General features: G+C 31.9%; 3 protein-coding genes across 3 annotated transcripts; all 3 read left to right on the top strand.

Annotated features, from left to right (window-relative positions):
* Positions 1-3,004: 3,004 nt before the first annotated feature.
* On the top strand, positions 3,005-3,445 carry TRIADDRAFT_7870 (uncharacterized protein; the record flags this gene model as incomplete). The annotated part of the gene is made up of 1 exon (XM_002116975.1): positions 3,005-3,445. A coding segment is annotated over one exon (441 nt), but the record flags the coding sequence as incomplete, so codon positions are not given.
* A 6,457-nt stretch (positions 3,446-9,902) lies between these two features.
* Positions 9,903-14,815, top strand: TRIADDRAFT_31807 (uncharacterized protein; the record flags this gene model as incomplete). The annotated part of the gene is made up of 12 exons (XM_002116974.1): positions 9,903-10,127; positions 11,621-11,739; positions 11,908-11,961; positions 12,057-12,225; positions 12,499-12,667; positions 12,745-13,048; positions 13,323-13,454; positions 13,559-13,681; positions 13,908-14,043; positions 14,177-14,239; positions 14,339-14,486; positions 14,610-14,815. 12 exons carry the CDS (start codon positions 9,903-9,905, stop codon positions 14,813-14,815), a joined length of 1,848 nt encoding a protein of 615 aa, XP_002117010.1.
* A 4,188-nt stretch (positions 14,816-19,003) lies between these two features.
* TRIADDRAFT_2616 (uncharacterized protein) lies at positions 19,004-19,915 on the top strand (the record flags this gene model as incomplete). The annotated part of the gene is made up of 1 exon (XM_002116973.1): positions 19,004-19,915. A coding segment is annotated over one exon (912 nt), but the record flags the coding sequence as incomplete, so codon positions are not given.
* Positions 19,916-20,251: the final 336 nt, after the last annotated feature.

Raw genomic sequence — 20,251 nt, 5'->3', positions numbered from 1 at the left:
ATTTTATTTTATTTTCATCAGAATTTGACCTTTCATCGTTTTAAATTTATATGAATATCGCTTGACGATAGCGTAATATTTTAATCAGCATTATAAACAATAGACAAGGAGACTATCCTACTAAATAGTTTCGCTTCTTGATACCTGTTCAAATACAATATAAGAATTAAAGCAAATTTTATCAATAATGACCCTAAATCAGCGAAGCAGTAGTAATACATAGATTATACAGTATAATCTTGAGCCAACGCCAAGTCAAAATCTTTAAAAAATTCGTCGATAAATCTAAATTCAGCGAGACAAATACAGTAACAGTTCGGCAGTCTTTAAAATTGCAACTGTCCTGATTAATACTCTAATTATTCTAAATTAATGACTCAGTGGAAATATGTAATATTTCCTATATTCTTTTGAGCATATGTGAAATTATACGGTATCTAGAAAAGTTATTAAGGATATTACTTAAATATTTTAAGTAGCCTTGGCAACTCAAAACGGAAATTCATCTAATTGATCATTGCCGGCGCCAGAATTCAATGAAAGAGAGGTAGAATAAGAAAACTTAAAGTCTAGAATAAAGTATAACAAAATTATCACTATAGTGTATTAATCTTTACGAATAAAGCTAATTGAATTTAAAATTCTCTAAATTAATAAAAGTACGATTATATAGCTAAACTACCGTTTACTTTGTCAGAACAGTAGTTATAGAGCTTCTCAAACTGTTAGAAATACTATAATTATTAAGCGAACTGTTCGAGATAGATACTTAAATGGCTTGATTAGCGAACTATCAAAAATCAATACAATAGCGATAGTGGCTATATGTATCGAAATTATGGCAATATACAGTAAATAGTTACAGGGTATGGTACGAAAAGGATGACAAGGATACTAGTACAACCAAGTAGTCTTTTCAATATGAATATTGAAATTAATTTAATTAATTAAATACCCTAAATAACGAAGCAGGGACAGTGAACATTACTGTTCTTCTTATTTAAGATTCATTAACGCTATATAAAGCGATGACTCATGAGATTAATAAATTCTCTGAACTTAATAAAATAAAAGTAGGATGAGACTACCTTTAGCTCAAAGTAGATTCGTAATAAGAAGCAATCAAGTATCAGTGGCACATGTAATAAATTACTTTTTGCAAAGCCAAAATCATACTGCGCCTCAAAATTGTTAGGAATGCAAATACGAGCAATCGATCTTACTGTAGAAACCTAAAACCGACCTGATTGATAAATAAATCACCCAAAATTGGTAAAATGTCAGTGGTAGGTGTATCCATATAAACTATTCTACAATATACTAATGAAATAGTATAATGAACCATCAAAACTTTCTGGAGTTCCAATATTACTAAACAATTTTGGAATTGCGCGTAAATGTTGAAAATAACTTGACTAATTATTAATTTAATCCAAAATTACTGTAATAGCGGTACTATACACACGTAGTATTATTTTATACCAAATGGGAAACTATAATTCCAACATTCCTGTTAGGATACAACAGTATAGGAATATAATAAAATTCAAATCCAAAGAAGACATCGGTGGATAATAATAGCTATTTAACAATTTACTGGAAGTCTAATGTTAACGGAGGATAAGAACTTACTATTAACAGAAAGACCTCGCTTTATGCACAGCTGGCAATCATCATCTGTCCTCTTATAAGTTACTATAGCTTCCTAATTGATACAATAGGAGCTTCTACTAACACCATGGTTCCTATATAATCGTCTATCTTTCCAAATACAGCATAGATAACAACTAATTACATTGTTTATATACTTTTAGTCGACAACACTATTTTAATCATCACAATAAATGAGATATCTCTTCTTATATAGGATCTACTATATTAATGTCAACAGCTATTTAAGTTATTTAATCTCGCTAATGTTACAAGGAACTACTCTTAAGCAATCTTGAGATATAGTTCAAAGCTGATTAGATTATTAAAGTTGATCATAAATTTACGGTAAGCGAAGCAAGAGTTAGGGTTAGGGAGGTATGTAAGATGAATTTAAGTCTGATATAGGGTCAAAGTACTTCAAAGGTTTAGAAATACAGCTAAACTATTTATTAATCTTTGCAAATTAAGAATTCATAATCGGATAGGTTCAATAGTTTCCCTAAAATTAATACAGTATCATAAGACAAACTACTTTCACCTTAATACACCTATTGAATCATAAACTATGTAAAAATTAACAAGCATTTCAATGATATAACCAACTACTCCTTTAAGTGACCTTTACCGTATAGTGTAGAAATCGAACCTAGCACTGGATAAATATTAGCTCAATCTTAATCAAGAATGCAGTAAGACATAAATTTAAACCCTCTAGAGCACCATAATATAGCACGCATGGAGTCATAATAAATAATCTTTCATAATATGCGTATTATTTCAGTATGCAACATTTATGTTCGACACAAGCTTGATGTAAGCAATCTTCTCTTTCTAGATGGATGAAACAGCAAATCAATCCGTAAGTTGTACCGTCATTAAGGCAATCCAATCTTTATACCAAAAGGGCCAAAAATATTATAACAGCTACAATCATCAACAAGCTCTGTCTTGCTATATTAAAACTCTCGATCAAATTCAAACTGTGTCTAACCCAGGTAAAGACCTTCAACAGTTACAATGCGAGATTTACCTCCACATTTCCAATATCTACTTGAGGCAATGCGAGCTGGTGAAAGCTGATGAATTTAGCCAAAAAATGCAAGAATTAGCCGTTAAAATACAAGATCAAGTGCGAATAGCTCAATATTTAGACATTCAAGGTGATATCAAGAAATCAAACCATAACGAAAATGGAGCATTATGTGATTATACGAAATCCCTTGAAATAAAATTACAGGACTCGGAAGACGACAATCTCCATGTGGCCAATTCCTATACTAAAATCGGAAACATCTTTGCTCACTGGAGCAAATTTGATGATGCTCTCTGCAAGTTCGAAAAAGCGCTTAAAATTAGGCTAAATGTATTAGGCGATAACCATCCGGATGTTGCTATGTCATATAGTAATATAGGAAGCATTTATCATAAACAGCATAAATTTGATGAAGCTTTTTCCTTATACGAAAAATCACTTCGTCTTAAATTGAAAGCATTCGGCAATAATCATCCTGATGTGGCTGCTATCTATAATAATATGGCAAGAATCTGTGCAAGCCAAACAAAGCATGACAATGCTCTATCGCTGTATGAAAAATCACTGCAAATTTTAACCCAAATCCTTGGCGATCATCATCCTCGTGTCGCCGATTCGTATTACAACATGGGTATAGTCTATCGTCTTCGAGGGATGTTTGATGAGGCGCTTTCGATGTATGAGAAATCGCTTAAAATTAGATTAGATATATTTGGAGAGAGCCATACTGATGTTGCTGCCTTGTATCAAAACATAGCAAATATCTATTATTATAAAAATCAATTCGAAAAAGCCTCTATTATGGACCAAAAAGCCATTACTATAATATCCGCTATTTTGGGTTCAAATCATCCTCAAATAGCTACCCTGTATGATAATTTAGAGAAATCTTATCTCCGACTTCGTCGATATACCGATGTTGATGCTGTACGAAATAAATCCAAAAATATCCGACATCATTTTAAAAAAGACATTGATGCCAATCAACAATTTCGGTATCATCCTGCTCCAATTCGAGGTAAAGATGCGCAACAGTAAAACATTTTTAATCTTGTTTTAGTAATTAGTAAACTGCTACCATTCTCCATCTTAGCGTAGATTTTCATCAATTGCCTAGTTTGACTGTTCGAAATATCGCTACCTTTAAATTTAGTCTATATTATAAGTCGGATTGTTTAAATTCCAATAGTGAAAGATACACGAATAAGTACAACTTTAAATTACCAGGTTTTCTTTCGGATGATTTTTAGCTTTTTCTGTCTTTACTAGTTTAGATATGCACGTATTATATGGTAGAGAATAAGTAGATAAACTTAGAGCAAATAAGACGCATAGCAAAATTGATATTTTTAAGGTATTCGATGTTGTTCTTAAAGACGTCCATCATTTTTTACCCACTGCAATTATTCTGATAAAGTTCAATTATCGAATTACCGATGGGATGAGAGGTTAATCGGATAGAAATTGTTTGAATTTTTCCATAAAAGAATGACAACTTCTTCATTTAATCTTAATACTAGCAAGCACACTATAGTAATTATTCACCTGACTGTGCTGCGTTAGGCTAACAACCAACCTCCAAAAAAAATAAGAAAAACAGAAATCCTATTGAATTTAGAAATAATAAGCGAAAATCGTAAACATAGCATATTAATTAAAAACTGCCAGGCTACACATTTTTGGGGAATTGTTTTGATAATTTTTACACTATAATCTTTAAAACAAGATAATATAATTTCTAGTATTCATGCAAGATAGAGTGAATACCATAGCGTATATATGTTTTATTTAATAATAAACAAGTTTACAAGTTCACTCATGTCATGCAGTAAAGTATTTTAATTTGCTAGTTTCAGATCCTTTGAGTCGTAAAAGTGAAAGGTCAGAATTCGAATAAAATTGAATACAACCGATAACAGCAGCAAATTAGTAATTACTATTAATTAGTGAATCCGTACCTAATTAGTTATGCTAAATAATTACCTATAATTCTTATATAATGTTTATGTACACTAGCAGTTGCTACAGCAAATCCCGAGGATAATCGCTAATCCTATAGCGTATTAATACTGAGATTAATTCAATATAATTACATTATTGCAAATGACTACAACCGGTATATACGGCAATTATAGGTGCTAACTATAGCAAGGATTTATTATAGATAACATCATAACCTATTCGTTCTGTACCATTCGATAATCCTTGGCATCTTAACACAAAATCGATGTAGATTTCATGTTTTACTATTCTATTATAAGAACCAGGTATTAAGCAACAATAAAACTAGTTTTAAAATTTAAAATTTGATCTGATTATTAATACTACAGAGGTCAGGGACTACTTTGATCCCATTGCAAGTTCTATTGGTACTGATTGGACAAAATTGGCGGTCAAGTTAGACAGTAACATCGATATTGATAAGATCAAAAATGAAAACCCTAATCAAGCATTTCATCAAACCATGGACTTTCTTAATATTTGGTATAAACAAAATTACCCAGATGTTAGTCATTATCAATTACAACGAGCTCTTAGGCAAATAGCAAGAGATGACATTGCTATCAAAATTGGTAATCCAGGTCACGGTAAAAATTATCGCTCTACTGTATGCGTTTTACTCTAGTTTGTTGCCATAATAATGAGACAACAGTTGCAAATGATATTGATAATCATATATTCCACGTCGATTGCGCATTAATGAAGCATGACTGACAATTTAAAATATTAAGTTTAAGTTAGGTAGATTAGGCCTTAAATGTGCATCTAGTATTTCAGAGTTTCGGAAGTTTAGTATAGCACGATATGAAGGTGTACTTTTACATTATGTCAATTTTTATTCTGTCTACTTGATCACGTTGGGCGAGTAGTAAATTGCTTTATACCATCTTTCACTAATCTAGTTTCATCTATAAAATCACCAGTAAAGTACATGTTTACATATGATTAAATGATTTATTAATCTCTCATCCTTTGAGCAATATTTTAAAATTCAACGGCGCATTGACTTTAAATAGAAATTTTACTATCAACGCCTAAATATTTTATGATATTATTTGCTAGGTGAGATCAATTATATTCTTACGTAATCAATAAGATCTGTATTTCATATCCTTCAGAACATATATTACGGTAACATATCACTTCTTAAGCCTGCTAATAATAATTCAGTTTTTTCTGATATTTTTGTTTTAACCATAAAATGTTCCCAGCAGGGCTAAAATGAATCAGCATTACATGTAACCAAGAAAGCTGTCATTAAAAGCCTCGGAGACAGTATTAGTAATGAAATGTTATAACAATGTAATCAATTAAAAAAAACGCTATTATAAGGTTAGTGCTTTTGTTTCCTAGTCTTCAATTTATAGAGGTGGTAAATAAAATGCCTGTTTGAAGCTTTATACGATCCTTACTTAGTTAGTTCCATCATGCATGTATTCAAAGCGTCTATTGAATATTATCCCTTATAATTCAATAAAGCCTACATCTATTAATAAATCTCTGATTTGCCGCGATTGAAAATTTTTAATCTATTTCATCACTTAAGCATGTATGAACAGTATATATTAGTGCATTGAAAAGCATAAAATTATGTGGAATAAAGTTCAAACTCCTCTAACAGTTGGAAATTGTGAGGTAGAAAATTTATAAGATCCTTGCCAAGTTTAGTAGAATCGAAAAATAAACAGTATTTTATGTTCAATGTGCAAAAATTCAATATATTAATACATCTCTTGTGGTCTGGTGATCAATATTACGCATAATTAATTAAATATATGTAATTAGTCTCTTGCCAGTAATGATGTAACTGGTATACAGGCCGAAAAATAACAATTATAGAAACAAGTTTAGAGTAAAGATGTAAAACATGAGTATAATAGTCAATATATTATAATATTTCTCTTACCGTCTCATCAACAATTTTCGCCAATGAAATCATTATTTTACTCTTCATTTCTTATTTTTATAATTTAGTCTATTATAAACAAGATCAGTAAATTATCACCATCATAGCTTGCTGATAATCGTTAATGTTGAAAAAATATTTAAAATTATTCCCTTTAGAAATATCCCGATTTAAAAAATAGTAGAGAGGAATGTTTATTTTTATAGAAATTTAGCCGGAACGATGACCCTAAATACTACTTAGGCATCCCCTGCCGGTAGTCATTCAAACTATTGAGAAAAATATGTTTACAAGTGAATACATGTTATCAATTAGTAATTCTGTTTTTCTATGTTTGTAATTTATATTCGATTACGCTGTTTTTTAACACTGATAGTATATGGTAGTGTAATCATTTCATGATTGGAATAAATGATAAGAAATAGAAAATCGTAGTCTGCAAGCATTTAACTATAAGTATAAGCATATAGATAAAAGATCTTTAGAGATTCGTTTTAGAACGAAAAAGTCCACATTATTTTATAGTTTTACAATAACTAAATCCAACTTATTTTGATGTCATCTTTGCACAATTAGAGAAAACAGCGTTAGCGCTATAATTATTAAAAATGAGTGCATCCTTAGATAGGAAGTAGAACTTTGAACTTATTATTTTAATAGTATAATAAATAACAGCATGAAGAATAATAAACCTAATTGATTTAGAGTGAAATGATATTAATATACCCTGGAGATTGATGGGAAAGAACTAAAGCTAGGCGAATTAATAGCAGTGTTCTGTGATTGTATCATCTCTAACATTGCTAGTTGCACTTGTATGGCTTTGTAAATCGTTTACGCCATTACATCGACTAGACTTGATGACTATTATGTAGCGCAGGATGCGTTATATTTTTACGCAATGAGTTCTATTCCGCGAGTAAGATTTGTAACTGGCTTTACTATTAAAATTACCGGGTATTTATAGATATTCCAGCTTATACCTACTACCTTTATGCGTCGTGGCATTGAAGACATACATCTAATTACTAACTATTCTAGCTATCGTTTACTTTATAACATATGGTTATCTATAGTAAATTATCAGTTCACCTTACAATATAATCATATACATTGTTACAAGACTACAATATAGTCATCCTATTGAAAATAATTATATAGATAACCTCCTAATCATACACTTAATGCTCTATTTTATAGCTCATGTAAGATATATTATAGTTAATATCTAACACTATCTACAACAGGGTGCACTTAAAGCAAATTGTGAATTTGTTTTACATTATTGTTAATGGCTGCATAAGCTAGATCCAGTTAACATAGTCCGGCTTACGATCTGTTAATTATCCTTTTTCATTAAATATCCACGTTCATTTCAAATCTAGCAGCCTTGTTTTCCACTATTTATCAATAGAATCTCACTCAATTTGGTTATTAGAATCTGGCTTGCGACTGATTAAGCTTCTATATTACTATTAGGACTAGATCTAGCCTAAATTTTTTTAAACTCTTTTATCATAATTACTCACTATATTATTACAAGGGCCATACCTGTTAAATTCAATTTAATGTACAATACGGTATGATGCATTCAATATTTTGTATACTATTTGTTGGTGTACAGAATTTGGGGCCATATTAACTGCTATGATCATGAAATGTTAGCATTCTCTCAATGGAAAATGAGACTTTGACCTTGCTGTTTTCATTATGGTTACAAAATGGACATAAATATAACTGTCATCCATTTATGTAGATTAGATTGACATAGTTGCGAAAGAAATGCGAAAAATCTCAGACTCATCCAGCTATAATAACAGTTGGGTGCGATTCTGCGGTCTATTTCTTCTCTACTAATGTTAGGCTCATGTAAATTAATGTGTACTCAAATAGAGCAAATCTTGACCCCAAGCAAACACTTTTATATCTACATTTCGGTTAATGAAACATCATGATTACATAGAATATTTACTAAGCTTTTTTAAGTTGGTATATGCTGGGGTTATCATAATATTGTAGTTATTGAATCATCGGCTAACCTCATTTTTTACGCATTTATTTATGACTACCATTTAATTATCATTCGATAAATTAGGCCTAATTGATATAGAAAAGCTTATGATTGACCGCCTAATCTAAGTTATCTTTTTAATAAGTTCGTATCTAAATTTGTTAAACTATTTTCCACAGTCCATGACTGCCATTTAATGATATTATCGCTGCAAAGACTAGGTTTAATGAGTAAATCTAGCTCATGATATTGCTAATAGCTATCTATCTTGCTACTAGGACTAATTTAAGTCTAAAAATGTTCTGAACCCTAATATAATCCATTCAATGGCATAATCGCCGCAAAGATTTCATTCAATGAATAAAACCTGGTAATATAGAGAGTGCCTATCTTGCTATTAATGTTAATTCGAATCTGACGATGCTCTAAACTCCAGCATAATTTCGCCATGATATGCTATACATTTTTTGTACTTAGATATCATGACTAAGTCTATATTTAATGAGCAAATTCTGTCTTAGAATTTAGTAAATATCTCGTCGGCAATCAAGAAAAATTTGAATAGAAAGTCGCTGCAAATTTTAATTCTTAAGTATAAACTCCATCGTAATTTTGTTAGATTGCCTTTTACATCATTGCATTTCGGTTACCATTGCATGGACTATATTTGATGTATAAAATTAGACTCACGATGTACTAAATATCCACCTTGCCATTAAAAGTAATACAAATAGGAATTTTATTTTAAATATGGTGCTACATTCTTCTTAGTCAATTTTCATGATGTAGACCACATCTGATTAGCAGAGTAGAATCGATCATACGATTTCCTAAATTTGTATCTCGTATGCTTTTATGATGAATAATTCAAATCTGAGCATAGTGTTAGTGTTCTTCTATTAAATGTATTTTATTAGCTTGTTTACTATCTATTAAGTTATCGTAATGTCATGATGAGGTTATTGATCTAAAATTTTGTTAATATGCAAATACGCTTAGTAAGGGGGCATATCAAGCTGATCTATTGAGTAATCGGAGATCAAAGGTGAAAAAATATCCCATCATAGCAGGATCTTTAGTAGTTTTAGTAGAAGTTGTCTACTGCTCAGTAACTATAATAAGGTAGTGATTGGATAGTAATGCTCATATAACGTGATTCTTACATACGGCATAAGAATAACAACAGGAAATTTCTCTCTCCTCGTGTAACATTTCGCTTGGATTTTCATAAAATTAAATTCCAAAACTTGATTTAACCGCTACTGCAAGAAACAAAGTATTTTACAAACTTGGCTGACATGGCATCTCTAAGCACATTTCATTACCAGAGCAGTTTACCAAAGCTTCCAGTGCCAAAATTACAGGATACCTTCCAGAAATATCTGGCTGCTGTTCGCCCTTTAGTTGATGATGAGCAGTATGCAAAAACGCTAGCTGAAGTCAGCGAATTTGTTCAGCAAGATGGACTTGCAGAGCAAATACAGCAATATATTTTGGAAAAGTTCAAATCTTCTGAGAACTGGGTGAATATCGGCATTGATATAAGTATTGCATGGTGGATTATTACAGTACTATATAATCCATGCTAGTATAGAAGTACTGGCAGAAATTACCTTTGATCTTTAAACCTATTATTTTACATAAATAACCTCTAGGACGCGTTAGTCAAAAAATAGTTGATACTCTTATTTTGCAATAGACAAGTCGTTGTTTCCAAGTTAAAATTGAATATTCCATCCACTCAAACTAAATGTATTGGGTTGATTTTTACTGTAATTACGCCGTGTAGACATCAATTAATCTTTACATTTAGCAAAAGTCTACAGTAAATGGAATTCGTTTAATTAGTAATATTTCATAGCAGTATTACAGAATGATGTCAATGTTTAATGCAATTGATTGAGTTGAATAACTCTACCATACGCCACATTCTTTTTATTTTAAAATGGTGTACATAATTTCAAATTCATTTTATCCCTATCATATGGTATTTAGCTGCATTACTAAATATATCGAGTAGAAGTACTTTACATTTTTACCATCACTGAAATATCCTATACCATCATTTCCTGATGATGCTTTTATTTTAGCTGAAGAAAGATTTCGTATGCTTATGGAAGATATTTATGACTCGCTTTTACTAACCCTCTCTATGAGGTAATATCTTGTCGTTAATTTACCTTAATGGCCATACTTTATAGTGCTTCAGGTTGGAACAAAAATAAAATGGCCAAGCTTATTCAAACCTAGAATCTTCATAGTTACCTACTCTCTAGGCAAAGTGCGATCTTAAACGAAACATTCAGTCAATTTGATTATTCTATTCCTCCATTCTTTCAAGTTAATATTATCCCCTATCGAATGGTATTTAGTTCTATTAAATATAGCGAATAGCAATACTTTATATTTAGATCATCACTGAAATATCCCATAAGGTCGTTCCCTGACAACACTATTATTTTAACTAGCAAAGATTGCATGTGGCCATTGAAGATATTTATAACTCGTATTGACTACCCCTCTCTATGAGGTAACACCTTGTCATTAATTTACCTCGATAGACATGTTTAGAAAGCGCTATTTTCCATAAAGTATCAGAGCAATTTCATTTCTCTATTCTTGATAGTGCATATGACATCTTGTCCATATCTTGCCTTGATACATATTGCTAAATACCAGTAAACCAGTTATGTCGATTTTATAGTACTCCAGATTCGAACAAGAATGATGATATCTAGTTTATTCGAGTCTGAAAATTTGATAGTAATCTACTCTCTAGGCAAAGCCCTATCATCAATGAAGCATTCCATTAATTTCATTCGTCCATTCTTGAATCTTGAACATACGCGTAATATTTAATATACTGTATCTGAGAGCAGCTTCTTAAAATCAACGGATAAGCAATTATTTATTTTGAAGTTTGATATTAGTTTTAATTGATACACATTTAAGAGAGTAACTGTCAATGTCATTCATGTCTAATATTTTTGTTGGAATGCGTCTATAATTGCACTAGTTAACCGACTGGTGGACCAAGTACGTTTACTTAAAGGAAAGAAAATCTATTATTTTTAATTCTTCTGGTTCTATGGTCATCGGTTATGGGCCTGCTGCAACGGAAGATGAATATATAGAGTAAGTTGCTGGTACGATAACGGTTATGCTGACTAAATTAGCTTTGCAAATATTATCTAAAGTAGCGTAGGAATAATCAATGCTATAGATAGCTAACTTTGTCTACAGTTATTTTTAATACTTAATTTGAAGAATTTTATTTTTCTGCTTCTTTTCATACTCCAATAGCCTTGCCGCTAAATTCGCTCTGAAAATATCTGAGTACTATTGGAAAATCTATACGTAAGAAAACGAGCTTACTCGGCTTGGTTAAGAATGTCAGACATATCCATGATGTAGATAATCAAGTTGATCATGCCATTTTATTTCTGTACTAGTGAAACTTTGGAACCAGAGCTTGTTGCGGGTAAGCCGTTATGCATGATGCAAAAATTATACATGTATGCCGGTGGAAGAATTCCTAAGCAAGATATGGATGATTTTGAATTTCAAAATGTTGGAGATGAAAGTATTTCTAAACACATTATCATTTCTCATAATAATCGGGTAATGCTCAAGGCTCAATCTAATTTTGTCCTAAGGCTATCATTCGCTTGATCAAGTAGATATGTTTTATATTGTTAAGGCAATTAATAGCAAAAGAATGTCATACTTACTTTTACCAACATATTGACCCTGCTTGCACGAAGGATTATATTTGTGTAGAAAATCTTCTTGATGTTACTAATAGATATAGTATTGCGATACTTATTTAATTGATGAGATCGAGGAGCTAAAACAAAGTAATTTTCAATATCGAATTATTTTATGGGGAAATAGTTTTTCGCCGTTGAAACCATCAAAGACGATAAACTCATTTCGTTCGCTGAAATGAGAAAGCAAGTTAAAAGATTAATAGAAATGTCTGCTGAAGAATCCGAACCTATCGGTATATTGACAACTGCAGAGCGTGCAAAATGGGCTGATATTTATGAACTTTTGCTCAAAGGTATTAAGTGCGTTTTGCTTATGCTAATAAACCAATTTCATCCGATTTGAAAACTAATGTGTTATTTTACCCACTAGATCCACAAAATAAGAAATCAATTCGGACAATTCTTCGTGGAATTTCAGTTTTAAGCTTAGAACGCAATTTACCGGAGATTCCTGTTGGCCCCGATCATGCAGACTATCTTGATGAAAAGTATTCATTATGTACGGCAGCAGGCTTACATGGCTTCGGCGCCAAATATAGTGCTGCTAATCGATGGAATGATAAAGGGATTACCTATTACCTTGGGGGCTATGGATATTATGGTATGTTAGGCGAGCATAGCTACATGGATGGAGCGCCAACATTTCATTGCAATATCTACCTTGACCAAGGAATGTAAGATGTAGTAGATAATAATCGCCAATTGATTGTCTCTGCCATTAAACTACATAGAAAATGCAAGCAGACTACATTTAAATTTATGCACCTTTGATTTCAATATAAGAACTTATCAGGAAATGAAATACAAGCCTAATTTACCAATTAGATCTTGAATAAATGAATTCATTTAACGTTCATGCTGGAGCTAAACTTCTCTATGTTATGGATATTGATGTCGCTAACTTGTCTATTTCTTTCATTGCTGTTATTTACAAAATGAACGCAATAGCTCCAATTTCAAAATTGATGAAGAAGTATCTGAAGAATATCTAAATGAAGTCCCGCCACCTCAGAAAATCGAATGGAATCTGTCTGAAGATATAGTCAAGGATATACGGGAAACAGCAGAAGTTTTCGACAAGTTTGACATGCTCTTTATTGCAATTAGCCATGTTCAAGATTTGATTTACAAGTGTGAATTAATCACCTAATTCAGGTTACTTTTTCAACGTTAATTACATATAGAGCTGTGGATAACGTTTTATCACGGAGTATAGTATTCTGCGAATATGGTAAAGAGTTTATCAAAACTCAAAAAATGAGCCCGGATAGCTTTCTGCAAACTGCTTTTCAATTGGTTTACTACATGTAAGTACGGTAACTAAATTCAATCTATAAAAATAAATTTATCCACAACTAGAACCCTTTATGAAATTTTACAATCACTATTTTGCATAGTAATTTGGTCATCCTAAAAATATATTTATCCTCAATTTGAATCCTACGTAAAATTTGGCAGCTATAGTTCTACACAGTAATTAGATCATGGATATGTGGTTCTTTTTTTTTAACGGAAGATATTGAATCGATTCAGGCTAAAAAATGAATTTGCAAATCAATACGAAAGTTGTACTTTAAGGCTTTTCGCCCATGGCAGAACCGAAAATATTCGTTCTGCAACATCAAAATCCAAAGAATTATGCCAAATTTGGACAAGTTCTGAAGCAACGGTTGGATAGATACAATAAATACTAAGTTTGATCAAGTTTTATCGCTACAGTAATTTTCATCAAGATGAGTTGATTTGAAAAGCAATCGAAGCAGGAATTTTTGAGGATTTATCGTATAATTGATGATAACTAGGATAGCGAAAAGTTAGCGGCGTTTGTTGAAGCTACAAAGGCTCATAATAAACTGGCTAGAGAAGTTAGTTGGGACTTATTTAAATATTTGATGGCATTTTAATTTAGATCATTTTAACCGAAATATTGAAGTCTAACTCTAATATTATCGTTTGATATAAAGGCCTTTATAGGCCAAGGCTTCGATAGACATTTGTTCGGCTTGAAGATAGCAGCATTGGAGAAAGGATTGCCAGAACCGAAGTTTTTTAAGGATTTTTCTTTTCAAAGGCTTAACCAATACGAAATTTCGACTAGTCAGGTAACTTTTCGTCTATTTCTTCTACAAAGTTATTATCTAACCAAGATATTAAAAATGTCTTGGGTGAGTAGTCTATATCGACTTGAATATTTGTTAAAAAGTTCCATTCCATTGAAATTGTAGGTATCACTAGCGGATCTTTCCAATTCAAACTTTGCTCCAGCATGCCTTCATGGTTTTGGAATATGTTATAATATTCAACCTCATAAATTGAATATTTCTTGTTCTACATTTAAAAGCTACCCTAAAAATGATGCTAAAATATATCTTGATAAATTACGACAATTCTTTGGCCAATATCGCGAAATGGCAACGCAATTAGTCAATGGAAATAAGTAAACATTTAATTTTAAAGTAATTCCTGCCTATGATTTAAGGCTATTTTTTCCCCTTCTTTTGCCATGGATAAGTTATTTGGAATAGACTAAACAAATTTACTCTAATGACAAGAATAATTATTGCTAGTGATACCAATACGATAGATAGAATTGATCTTATGGTGAGATAATAAAATTTTTCAATTAACGACGTTATTATTTAGTGTTTTCTCTCATAAAGTATAGAAATGAATTTTTCAATTTTAACAATAATAGTGATTAAAGTTCAACCATATCAAATTTCGATATAAAACTTCGAAGGAAAGTATATTACATTAAGTATATTTAATGATTATACATAATATCGTGGTTATTAAAGAAAAGATAGAGAAAGACAAGACCTGTACATTAGGAACCATTATTGATAACAAAAAATTCACAAATTTTGGGCTTTTTATGACTGATGAAAGAATATTTTACAATTATTTAAAATTGCTATCGTGCATGAATAAATCAGTGATCCGACTACAGTAGCCCGAAAAACTAATTAACATTTAGACTAAAGCTTTTAGGAAGAATAATAATAAAATATATAGCTCAATTGCCAAATTTAAACATAGAGGATAAATAGTTTTGAAAAAAATTAAAAAACTGTAGGCCTCAAGAATAGCTTTCACCATGAATCGTAGATTAGTATCCTCATTCTATACCGGTGTGCCATGGGTGCTTGCTTCTATCTTACTTAATTGAAGGATTTGTGCACGTAGAAGATTTATTGATCATTTAAAATAAATTTCATCCAATTCGAGTAGAGACGTGCAAAGCATCTTCGTGCGAAAGATCTAATAAATTTCTAATTTCTTATAAACTTTGAAAATCCCTGATTAATTATATCACAACTGTATAGCAATAAGGATCTTTCACACTTTGAGCAGAACTTGCCTAATAAGCATTCTTTTCTTTTATACTTTGTTCATTAGGCTGCGAATTGTTTATATTTTATGACAGAAAACCATAGTTATAATAATTATTCGTATAGCAATGTTGCGGTCTTTCATATATAGATATAATTGGCTACCATTACTATTTAACCGTGGCTTCACAAAATTTCACGGGATCAATAATTTCCCTTTATTGACTACTCTAATGAAAAAGATAATATTAAATCTTGACATGTGGCTAACGTTGCTATTATGTAAAGAGCCTACCATTAAATAACGAATGCTTTTACACCAGAAACAACAAGAAGAAAACTCCACCGTCATTCAGTTTTTCTAATGAATGAATAAGATAATAATCCAATCCACTAGATTAGACAGTTAATTAAAGATTATTTTAATATCGGCAAAAACAGAGAAAGAACATAAGAAAGAAATACAGAGATACACAACATTATTGTATCAGCAATGGAATTGTTGGCAGCTAATAACATCAAAATAACTAATTTGCTGTTCATATACCTACGCTCTTATTTAAAGGTTTGCTACCAGTAAAATAAACTTTTGTCCGTTATCTGACTTATCCTCTCGCAGTATTTGCTTACAGCATGACTCCAATACTTGCGATATCCTATTATAATCTCAAAGAAAAAGAATCCAAAATGGATCTATCGACATGAAACCTTTTATGAAACGTGACCGGAAAGGGTTATTTCATTCCGTGATAGAAGACATAGTAGTCTACCTCGAAGTCGGCCGATGATTAACTTGTTTAGTATTTCAAACTGCAAGAGTTATATGCTTTGCAAGCACTAGTATGAAGAAGCAGTAGGTGATGTAAAATTAGTGTATATTTTAGTTACTACTGATTGAAGATGGCGTCTATACGTTTTGCCTCCATAGATTAATTATCGAGTCAACTTGTTCATTTTTGACAATGAAGCGATCATGGAAAAAGTAGTAGCGATAACTGATTGTATATAATTATAGAGAGAGCAGAGAATATGACATTTTTTTATCATATTTGTGTTCATGAATAAATCTAGACGTGATTAGTATGAGATATTATAATTTATGTTAGCCTTGAAATTTAGACAATATAGAAGTATCGGACCTGCTATTTCAGGATAAATATTCATGATATTGAAGTAAATACGGTAGCATAGCTATATGAGAAGGATGGAAAGATGTTAACAGAGATAGAAAATGGAGGAATAGATGACAAGAAGTGATACTTCTAGTCGTATTCTATACTCCCACCGATCTACGTCGATTTTTTAAATAATATGCAATAAAAGCTAATTTACCCGTAGCTAGTTTTTAGGACTTATAAAAAAATTTGAAAATAAGGCAAATAGTAACCGTTCTAACGGGTGACTAAATTTTATGAAAAATAAAAAAAATAAAAAATTGGAGTTTGCCTGCAATCTATGTTATAGATTGATGTTATTGCATGTAAAGAAACCATTGTACCCGCTACAATTTTCAGTCACAATTATTTAGTCGATCGAAGGGAGTTGATATTTAGTCGAATAAAGCTTAAATCGAATTCATTTGCAGTACTAACTAGAGACCCTAGTCAGAGACTGGATAATTACTCAAGTCTTTTAGTTATCTATATATACAGCTTGCAATGACTACAAGTTATCGACCTTCATAAATTCCCTCTTTTATTTGCAATAAACAGAATTCGCATTATTTATTTCGTCTTTTATATCTCCTGTAGATTGGAAATTTCTGCTAGACAATTCCATATTCGCTAATACTATGGTAGTAAAATGCCATACAGTGAACTTTACTGGCTTGAAATAACCCATATTAGATGATATACACACGTATGTTTTCATTATTTTATTTACTGTCTACTTAAACGAAATGCTATAATAAGCAGTGTAACGATGCGCCCATATTTGATTCTACGAATAGCTATATTTGATATAGTTAGGTTACTTTGAATAGATAGTATCGCGAAGGTAATATTAGATGATTGCTAACTACTATATTACAAATTGTTGATGACTAATCGTAGCCAGTTGACTCATTATGGTACAAGAGTTAGGTAGCTAGAAACACTGTCGTTGTTAAGATGCCCTTCAGAGAAAGAGCTAGACGTTCATAGAAGAGTAATAACATCTTAAGTGCAATGATTTCAACTGTAGAAAATAATGATGTGTTATTAGAGAAAAGTATTTTGTTTGATGACTTATGTCTGATTGTAGATGAATCAAGTTGCCATCAATGGATTTAACTGACTGTATATAAGAACTGCAGAGATGAGCTCACGAGAAGAAGAGACTACACTTCGCTTTGAGCTCGGAATATTTTACATTTTAGACTCGATTCTTGTCATAATCAATTATTGCTCTACTATTCCTAAAACCTTGCAATAAAAGCCTTTTAGAAAATACCATTTGACTAAGATAGTTATTGTAAGACGCATTTATTACAAGCAGTTACTGTGTCAGCAATTCAATTTGGATCCAATGATATATCATAAATTCTACCTACAACAAGTAGGTAGAATATTCAATGCGTTTATGTTAATTTATGCTAATTTATGCTTTCCTGCCTGAAGGTAAATGAACGCTCATTGTTGTATTCCTATCGGGAGACTTTGATAGTCTAGGCGCCATGTTAAGCTTATTTCATCCTTTAATAACTCATGCAAGAGCTGTCTTAAGCATCCTTCAATATAGAGTCTAAAATATTCAAAAATAAAAGCAATCGAGAGGATCAACACCGCCTAAAAATTAATGGTTGGCACCTAACTATAACATTCGCACCCAGCGTCGTTTTATCCGTGGTATCGATTTTCGAAACGTTTATATCTACAGAAATTACTTATGGCTAGCCAACCTTTAAAATCCAGCAAGTTTCAGCCAATTTATCGCCTACATGAAACTGGCCAGCAATATTGTAACACTTGTGACTACCAACAAGCATTATCGTGTTATACGCAAGCCTTGGAACAAATTGGGCTTATTCCGACGGCGGAAAGTACTTCAGAATTAGAACAACTCCAATGCGACATTTATCTTGATATTTGCGAGATTTATATACGGCAACGTGAGGCAATTAAGGCTACTGATTTTAGCATCCAAGCACAAGAATTAGCGAGTAAACTGCAAGACCAAGTTAGAATCGCAGACTGCCTCGATAGACGTGGTAGTATTAAACGATTACAAGGTCAAATAACAGCAGCATTAAAAGACTTTAGGAAATCACTTGAAATAAAATTGAATCAGTTGGGAGAAGAAAATATACCTGTAGCCAATTCCTACCATAAAATTGGGCATGTCTATTACAATCAAGGTCAATATCAAGAAGCTCTTTCCATGTTTGAAAAATCGCTTAACCTTCGCTTACAATTTCTTGGTACTTATCATCTTGATGTTGCTACATCGTATAACCTCATGGGCTCTGTCTATTTGAATCAAATTCAGTATGATGATGCACTTTCCATGTATCACAAATCACTGAAGGTTAGATTACATCTACTTGGCGATTCTCATGGTGATGTTGCAAACTCCTATAATAACATTGGAACTGTCTGTTACAATCAAGGCAAGTATGACGAAGCTCTTTCAATGTATCGAAAATCATTAGCCATTCGATTCGAGATTTTGCACGATAATCATGCTGATGTTGCTTCTTCCTATAACAACGTTGGACTTGTCTACAGAAATCAAAGGAAATATGATGATGCTCTTTCTATGTACAAAAAATCTCTTGAAATAAGATTGAAGGCGCTTGATGCAAATCATCCTGATGTTGCAACATCGTATAACAACATAGCAAGTGTATATTATAATCAAGGCAAGAATGATGAAGCTCTTTCTATGTTTGAAAAATCGCTGCAGATCTATCTGCAAGTCCTTGGAGATAGACATCCTCATGTAGTCAATGCCTACAACAACATTGCCAATGTCTATCATGCCCAAGGTAAATATGACGATGCCCTTGGTATGTTTCAAAAATCGCATAAGATTCAGCTGCAAAGGTTTGGCGATTATCATCTGGAAGTGGCTACGTCGTATTACAATATGGGGAATGTCTATTTTATGCAAAGTAAATACGATACAGCTCTTCCTTTATTTGGAAAGGCTTTGAAAATTCGATCGGAAAGACTTGATGATGATCATCCTAGCGTTACTCAAACCAAAAGTAGGATAGCAGAAACTTTCTGGTACCAGAAATCTTGGTATGGTAAAGTTGCTTTGATAGGCATGAATATCATTGACGATTTAGCCAATGTGTTGGAACGTTATTTTATATCGCCACTAGGTAAGAGTGTATGATTTTGTAATTAAAATTGGAGAATTGTATTACTCTCTTCTAACACCGATATTCCTATTATTTTGTTTTGAAGAAGATACATCAGGAGAAACAAGTTCCAATCAATCACGAGACGATTCTAGTTGTAAACCGATTGAAATTGAAAGAGAGCCAAGCAAGCAACATTAGTCCATTCTCTTCCCTGTCGATGCTACCTATACTAGCATGGAATGATTACAGGATTG

The sequence above is a fragment of the Trichoplax adhaerens genome, genomic scaffold (genome assembly GCF_000150275.1).
Source record: "Trichoplax adhaerens TRIADscaffold_19 genomic scaffold, whole genome shotgun sequence".
In the NCBI taxonomy this organism is placed as follows: Eukaryota; Metazoa; Placozoa; class Uniplacotomia; order Trichoplacea; family Trichoplacidae; genus Trichoplax; species Trichoplax adhaerens.
Note: the sequence above shows the minus strand (reverse complement) of the source record. Positions and strands in the feature narration are given on the sequence as shown.